We start from the raw sequence: 8,706 nt of genomic DNA, 5'->3' as shown, positions 1-8,706 counted from the left end.
GTAACTGTAAAAAGTCTACTTTACGGCAGGATACACATTACGGGTTGTAACTGTAGAAAAAAAAATTGCGTTATTCACATCAGGGGAATTTAGCAAAACAAGGTTGATATATTCACGTCAGGGGAACCTCCTTGTTATTTAATTTCCATTTTTGTGTATTGCACTTGCATTCAGTATGAATCATGTGTATTATTTTAAATGTATGTATTGTAGTTCTATCCTTGTGATGTATTACATCATGTTTTTGTGGACCAGGGTGCTTTAGCAGTAGCTAATGGAGATCCTAATAAAATACTAAATACCACTGACAGATCTTTTTTTATAAACAATTATGACAAAATGTGGGCTTAAAATTAAGTTGAGTCATTCATTTAAAAAAAATATATATATATATATAATAATTAACAGGACAAATCTGAGGGGGCACATGCCCTTGTGCCCCCTATGGGCATGACTCCTCTGGTTATAGGTGCCGGTTTGGAGAAGATTTAGGCTCAGACGTTTTCTACACAGATATCCACACATTAAACAATTCAGATGGACGGACAAAGAGTTACAGATTATAGATATTAAAAAATGGCACCAGTTATTGCCAGGCTCCGCATTGTAGCCTTCTAGAAGTGGTGTCGAATATAGGGCTATAACTATTTGAAGTATCCATTTAGCTCTAAGAATTCAACGCACTTGATAATGACCTAATACAGATCTTGGATAGTTGGGTAGTGAAGCTCACCAGAAAATGCAGGTTCTCCTTCAACTGCTTCTCCTACAAATTATCAACTTGCCTTTCTACGTGGCATTTTTGAAAAGGCTAATAACTCAGATTCATTATATAATATTAATTAGTATAAGAAGTTCATAGATACTTATGACAAGTCTTGTAATGCATTATGACCCTTTGAAATGCATCATACCTGAATGCCTTCCCAACATTTAATTCAGAATCAAATCCTGTACAGGTAGTTTATTATGAAGTGCTCCAATGAAAACTGATAAGGGAAACATCTAAATCATCTTTCCCAACATAGTCTCTCGCACAGTGAGAAAGCGTGTACATCACATTTTAACACAGTGACGTTCTTGACATTTAAAATACCGAGCTCTGGCTACTGCCAGTGAGACTGTCACAGTTGTGTCCCTCTTGGCTCTCATGCTTCAAACAGGAAGGTTCCGGCAGATGACAGAGATGCGGCGATGGCGGGGAACTCTCTGTCCAGAGAAAAGAGACTCATCATCTTTAAGGATCTCATGGGTGAACTTATATCTGGCCTGGTCCCTGGAAGGATGCATGAATACAATGTCATCAGTCATTCACCACACAAGCACAATGTGTGAAATGCCAGGAGTTATATCAAGTGTTTCAGAGTATGAGTGCCGATTTAAGATCAGTTTAGCCTTTAAGATCACAAGAATATGAATACATGGACCAGTGTTCACTCATGAAGAGGAGAATTTACTGTACGCTGAATTCAAATCGAATGTCAACAACCTTCAAGTTATGGAATTAAATTGGAATTAGAATTGTGAAAAAAATATATCTTTGGAATTTAATTGGAATTAATGGAATTAATGTATTTAGTATGAAAAATTTACTGCTTTTAAAAATATATATAATTTAAACTTCCAATATAGCTAGGCTGTCTGAACAGTGACATGGTCATGAAGGATTTAATTATCTCAAGTCAAAGACTTAGCTGAAATTTGAAATGAATGGAATATAGAGGGAGAGGGAATTTAAATACTGTAGAATTTAATTTGTGGAATGAACAACATGGACATGATCCTAGATTTGCACTCCCACTCTGAGATGTTTCATAGTTGATACATACGACCCCAGGTCATCGGACCAGGCGGACATCTGGGCCCTCATAAGGATAGTTATAGGCTATAGGGGGCGTTCAGTCAGAGTGTACAAACATGGAGGTAACATAGAACACTTAAGTAAACCACTTCATGATCTCCACAGGAGATACTGTGGGTTTGTTTAGTGCAGACTCTCATTAGGGTATTTACTCAGTTGCTCTTTCCACGGTCAAATAAATCCGTAGAATTGTTTTGGGTAGTACAAACCTATCTTAGGCCTACCAGGTAGACCCTGATTAAAGTGTATGCGCAGGTGGTCGTTTGTAAACAATGAAAGACAATGTTGCTATGGCAGGTCTTATTGGGTCCTTACCTGAGTATGTAGAGAGAGCGACGGGGCAGAAACAGGTTCAGCCATTCAGCAGGTTCATCCTCCCTCACCAAGCGCATCACACTGTCTGACAACAAACTCAGCCCTGCTATAGTGCTGCCACAGAACTGACAGAGAGAGAGAGAGAGGGGAGGAAGGGAAAGAAAGGTTCAGGGAGACAGTGAAAGAGAAAGGCAGGATGAAGATACAAAAAAACAGGGGTGAGGGGGATGAGAGAATGACTGAGTTTCAAACTGCATTGTAAAAGAACACTTTTTGCCAAAAAAGTTTTCAAATTGTGCCCAGTTTGTGCCCAGGGCAAAATTCTAGCACACAGAACACCATGTTCCATATTTATCATGCCTTTCATCTCAGGTTAATATGAGAGCCGTCTACCTACCTTGACACTGTCGATGTGTGGTTTGATGTATCCAGCCTTGTCCAGGTCCAGGACATGCACAGGGCCTAGGAGAGGGCTGCCCTCAGAGAAAGCCACAGCTCGGAGGCGATCCATCACCCCCTCACACACCGCTCCCCACTGAGCACGCTCTGTCTCCCGGTAACCATGAATCGCCTGGTGAGCACAATGTTGAAAGAATGAATGAAAAAATGTCATGAAATGTTGGTAAGGGCCTCAAGGGAGTGATCATTGTCAACAGGGGTGGAATTGGGGTTCCAGGAGTTAAATTATTTGGATAATTTACATTGATTTCAAGGATTTTACATAATCAGAGAGAGATTTTATTTTCCTATTTCCATCCCCGTTAGCCAACAAACACTGTTCTTCTTACAAATTCTCATAAAATAGATGAAAGGTTTTCAATTAATGAAAGCACATTGGCATAATTCAATTACAGTAACAACTGCATTAATAGGCTACAGTAGGACATAGGCTGCAGTAGGACATAGGCTGCAGTAGAACATAGGCTGCAGTAGGACATAGGCTGCAGTAGGACATAGGCTGCAGTAGGACATAGGCTGCAGTAGGATATGAGCTGCAGTAGGCTATAGGCTACATAGGCTTCTCAGAGGAGGAAGAGGAGGACCATCCTGCTCAGTGAATTTCATAAAAATACAACTAGTGAAACATTAAAAAAGTGATCCTTTTTAGGTAAAACTATACCAAATATACCCACGTCACCAAATAATTTATTAAAACCCGCCTGTTTTGCAATGAAGGCCTACAGTGTCCTCAACAGCACTCTGTAGGATAGCACCATGGTGTAGCAGAAAAACAGCTAGCTTCCGTCCTCCTCTGGGAACACTGACTTCAATACAAAACCTAGTAGGCTTGTGGTTCTCACCCCCGTCCTTAGACTTACACAGTAATTATGACAACTTCCAGGAGACATCCTCCAACCTATCAGAGCTCTTGCAGCATGAACTGACATGTTGTCCACCCAATCAAAGGATCTGAGAATCTTGTACTGAAAGCATAAACTCCAGCTAGCTAGCACTGCAGTACATAAGATGTGGTGAGTAGTTGACTCAAGAGAGAGAAAGCAACAGTTGAACAGTTTGGAACAAATACATGAGTTTAAAAATGAAGGAGAAGCGAGAGAGAGAGATAGCTATCCTTGGTATTTTTTTCACTTTCACTTTGCTAGCTAGTTTAGCCTATTCAAAACACCTGGCTCAGACAGAGAGGGATGCTATGTTAGATAGCTGGCTATGGCTATTCAACACTGGAACTCCTCGAAGTTAAGGTAAGCTTTTAGTTGTATTAATTTATTGACAACGGGGGCCCACCAGTGTAACTGCTAAACGGCTTGTGACTGTACTGCATGATTGTAATGGGTTTACTAACACGTTAGTCCTCGTAGCTATGTTGACTATGACGTTAGCTAATATGGTGACAACGATGTCGGCTGAGTGTAGTGGTTAGCAGTTATGATATGAAGGTTTGGCTTTAAAGTTTTTTTTTGCCTGGTCAGACAGCTGATTTGTTGTGCACTGAAGTCCACAAGGGAAAAGGTGAGAGGAGGAGAGAGTGTAGAAGTGAGAAGGAATTATACAACGAGCAAAGTGATCACACTGTTTGTATGTGGCTGCGATCAAAGTGAACTGTGATCAGGGGTGTATTCATTAAAACACATTTCTTAAATGGAAGCAAATGGAACAGGGATGAACATACCTGAATTTGTCCAATAGAAACACTTGTTTCCAACTGTTGAACTAATGATTACACCCTAGATCAGCTAGATGCAGGCAAGAGTGTGCAAGGCAGTATTGAATGTGTCATTGTCTGTCACCTTGACTACTAAAATTTCTCTTGAGCTGTGCACCTACGTTTTAAACTTTCATTCATAGGCTCGATTGTAGCAACCTCATGATGGGTATAGGGAAAATCATGCAGTAGTATCATGTAGTAGCCTAAACCTATCAATGTTATATTGAGCTGGGTGAATGGAATATGAATGACAGTCATCTAATATGCTGTAATAGAAATAAGGCGATGCTCATCATAAAAATAATAATCCTCCCTCATCTTAATGAGGCATCGACCACCACTCACATAGGGCTATATATTTTATTCATGTTGAAATCTATTTTATTTTCAGTAAATTGAGTTCTATTTTGCTAATTATAGGCTACACTGTCTGTTATATTTGCCTCAATATATACTGAACAAAAATATAAAACGCAGCATGCAACAACTTCAAAGATTAACGATGTTGGAGGCAGTTTATGGTAGAGAAATGAGCATTAAATTATTTGGCAACAGCTCTGGTGGACATCCCTGCAGTCAGCATGCCAATTACACTCCCAATCAAAACTTGAGATGCCTGTGGCATTGTGTTGTGTGACAAAACTACACATTTTATAGTAGCCCTTTATTGTCCCCAGCACAAAGTGCACCTATGTAATGGCCATGCTGTTTAATCAGCATCTTGATATGCCACAACTGTCAGGTGGATAGATTATCTTGGCAAATAAGAAATGCTCACTAACAGTGATGTAAACTAATTTGTGCACAAACATTTAGAGAAATAAGCTTTTTGTGCATATGGAACATTTCTGGGAATTTTTATTTCAGCTCATGAAACATGGGACCAACACTTTACATGTTGGGTTTATATTTTTGTTCAGTGTATTTCATGATGTGTAACATGTGCCAAATCTGTGATTTAGTGCATAAATATGGGGTATTAGAATAAGCAGCATCAATATTTGCAGCCATATAGGCCTAGGTGATATTATTTATCTGGAGCTAATCAGTATTGTGCGAGAGCACCACTAGCTTTTTTATCTCAAACATATCAGTATCAACAAACGATCCAACGATGCACTTGGCAAACGTTCTTCTGCGTAGTGTTTTGGGAAACGATGCATCGTTAAAACACGCATAAGCCTAAATTGCATTGCTATTGGGAAACCGGGAACTGACTGATCAATCTAAAATAAGATCTATTCACCTTGTAATGTATGACGACGATAATTAATAGCCTAACAATTCAAATATGAAACTTTACTGCATATAGTATAGTATGGATATGTATGTTATTGCTGCATGTTTATAGGTGAAATATAAAACTACAAAACATTTGCATGATAACAATAGGGAAACTAATCAAAAGAGCTGTTACTGTAGCAGCCCCTCTGAGTGTCGGCTGGAGCTGAGGGAGGACGTTCAGCAGCTTTTTCTGGGTGGGTATAATTTGTGGAACGTTCCAACAGGAATCTGTTCCAAAAACGTCGTTAATAACAAGGATGCCAACAAACAACGCATACAAAGTAGCATGATCAACTCACCACGTAGCTTATTCTTAATATGTTTGTCCATAGGCTACCAGAGTGAGGACAGACATTTTTCGGAATAAACCTGGTGCGTGGAAAAACGTAACAAAATTGCCCACTCCCTACCCGGTATCCTGTTCTGCCGCTATACAACTGTGTATGCGTTGTTTGTTGTTTTTGGAACAGATTCCTGTTGGAACGTTACACAAATTATACCCACCTGCTTTTTCTAACTAAAGTGAGTGTGAGCTAGGCACTTCTTTGTAGTCAACAATCAAGGTCTATTTACAACTTACATCGTCCCAGTGGTCGAACTCGTATCGTTTCTTCCTCAGCCCAGGCTCAAGTTCTTTCATGAGAGCACCCTCCTCTTCCTGACTTATGAATTCCGTCCTCACCTCCACCTGACCGCGAAGCCTCTGGACCAGCTCTCCGGTCGAACCGCAGACCAGTTGGTCATCTCTGAACTGCAGGCCGCTGTTCGTAGCAGCCCCGGAGCAACTCGCTGCCGAACTTAGACATGATGTGGGAGTGTACAGATGCCGTTTATGAATACGTCTGGCAACTGTAATCAGAAGTCTCATGCTTCAGTAAATAAAATTATTTATTTAGACTGTCTGATTTGCTAAATTAAGCTATGCTTTGTTGTCTGGTGGCACAGAAGTCAGGTCACGAAGGAGGGCGACATTTTGAAAACGCACTGCATTATGGGAGTTGTATTGTCGTCACACTTCATTAAATAAATAAAGCCTGCCTAGGCCTAAAATAACAAGCTATTAACCTTGTCACTGAAATTACAACAAGATTCTGTATTATCCATGTTAAATGCATAACGGCTATGTAAATAAGGAATGTAAAAGTATTTTTAAATCAAATAGATTGTCTTTCAATAACGGTACTTTACTACTCCTAATGCTCTGAGCACTTTTATTGTCTTTTAGGTGTTTTTTTTCTCTCTAGGCTATACCTATCCTATCTTTGTAGGTCATGCCAGAGCTAAACAGTTAGAGGCAATGTAAATAAGTTATTACTTTCCATATCTATATATGGCTCTGGGTCGTGCTAACTTTGTGAGGCATGACCTACGCTCATAAAGTCCCAACGTCTCTTACAATGTTGACTTCCCCACCATCTCCTCTCTGTGGACTACTTTCATCCATCTTGCACAATGGGGTGGTGATGATATGGGTGTGGAGGACTGATATGAGTTGTGGCGTTTAACACTCTACAAAGTTAACTCAGCATAGACATGTACATGTATGCGGACACTTAAGAACACAGTTTTTTGACTAATTGCTGCTGTACAAACACATGACAATTATTGACTAGGTAAACTAGTCTCCTTTTATGCAACAAAATAAATAGAAAGGTTAAACAGGTTCTCTGGTGGGCCTCAAACAAACTAAAGCCAACCATGAATAGTTAATGGTTGATGCAGAGGACACAATTCTAGCCTAATCAGGCAGGGTTTTGTTGAGGACAGTCATGCAGCTTACTACAACCATCCCAACCGTCACTTTGAGTGACTAGGACCTTCAACCGTGTGAATAAAGGATTCTTGAATGTCGGGACAATCCAAGTCTGGCAGGGAAACTTTATTGTAAAAAAAATGTTTTGTTAATTATTTGAGCTTAAAAATCTAATGTAGAGGTATTTTATCAATTAAAATATTTGTTTTTGGAATTTACAAAATACTTTCATGATTAATTTCCATGCCTGGAAATGGTGCCAGACCCCCACAATGGTGCCAGACCCCCATATCCACATCGACGGGACAGAAGTGGAGAAGGTGGAACGTTTTAAGTTCCTTTGCGTACACATCAAGGACAAACTGAAATGGTCCACCCACACAGACAGTGTGGTGAAGAAGGCGCAGCAGTGCCTCTTCAACCTCAGGAAGCTGAAGAAATGTGGCTTGTCACCTATAACCCTCACAAACTTTTACAGATGCACAATTGAGAGCATCCTGTCGGGCTGTATCACCACCCGGTACGGCAACTGCACCACCCAAAACCGAAGGGCTCTACAGAGGCTGGTGCGGTCTGCACAAAGCCAACTTCCCGCCCTCTTGGACACCTACACCACCCGATGTCACAGGAAGGCCAAAAAGATAATCAAGGACAACAACCACCCGAGCCACTGCGTGTTCACCCCGCTATCGTCCAGAAGGCGAGGTCAGCACAGGTGCATCAAAGCTGGGACTGAGAGACTGAACAACAGTTTCTATCTTAAGGCCATCAGACTGTTAAACAACTATACGAACACAGAGAGGCTGCTGCCTACATACATTATTGAAATCATTGGCCACTTTAATAAATGGATCACTAGTCATTTTAAAAATGCCACTTTCAAATGTTTACATATCTTGCATTACTCATCTCATATGTATATACTGTATTTTACACCATCTATTGCATCTTACCTATGCCGCTCTGTCATTGCTCATCCATATATGTATACTGTATTTTACACCATCTATTGCATCTTACCTATGCCGCTCTGTCATTGCTCATCCATATATGTATACTGTATTTTACACCATCTATTGCATCTTACCTATGCCGCTCTGTCATTGCTCATCCATATATGTATATGTATATATTCTTATTCCATCCCTTTACTTAAATGTGTGTGTATTAGGTAGCTGTGGAATTGTTAGATTACATGTTAGATATTGCTTCACTCTCAATAACATATGCTAACCATGTGTATGTGACCAATAAAATGTGATTTGATGATTTGATTTGATTTATTGTCCAGTCAAATGGTCCAGTGCTGCAAAGAAAGACCTAGTG

At 40.1% G+C, this 8,706-nt stretch overlaps 1 protein-coding gene across 2 annotated transcripts; it reads right to left on the bottom strand.

Annotated features, from left to right (window-relative positions):
* Positions 1 to 302: 302 nt before the first annotated feature.
* On the bottom strand, positions 303 to 6,637 carry alkbh7 (alkB homolog 7). 2 transcript variants are annotated; one of them, XM_021625680.2, is made up of 4 exons: positions 6,208 to 6,637; positions 2,574 to 2,747; positions 2,177 to 2,301; positions 303 to 1,276 (listed from the first exon to the last, which is right to left on the bottom strand). In XM_021625680.2, the coding sequence occupies exons 1-4, from the start codon at positions 6,493 to 6,495 to the stop codon at positions 1,156 to 1,158; spliced, it is 708 nt and encodes a 235-aa protein (XP_021481355.2). In that variant the 5' UTR covers positions 6,496 to 6,637; the 3' UTR covers positions 303 to 1,155. The 2 variants fall into 2 exon arrangements, with proteins under 2 accessions (XP_021481355.2, XP_021481356.2); XM_021625681.2 differs by having other exon boundaries at positions 303 to 1,209.
* Positions 6,638 to 8,706: the final 2,069 nt, after the last annotated feature.

Source organism: Oncorhynchus mykiss, chromosome 12 (genome assembly GCF_013265735.2).
Source record: "Oncorhynchus mykiss isolate Arlee chromosome 12, USDA_OmykA_1.1, whole genome shotgun sequence".
Classification (NCBI taxonomy): Eukaryota; Metazoa; Chordata; class Actinopteri; order Salmoniformes; family Salmonidae; genus Oncorhynchus; species Oncorhynchus mykiss.
This window is presented reverse-complemented; position numbering and strand designations above follow the sequence as displayed.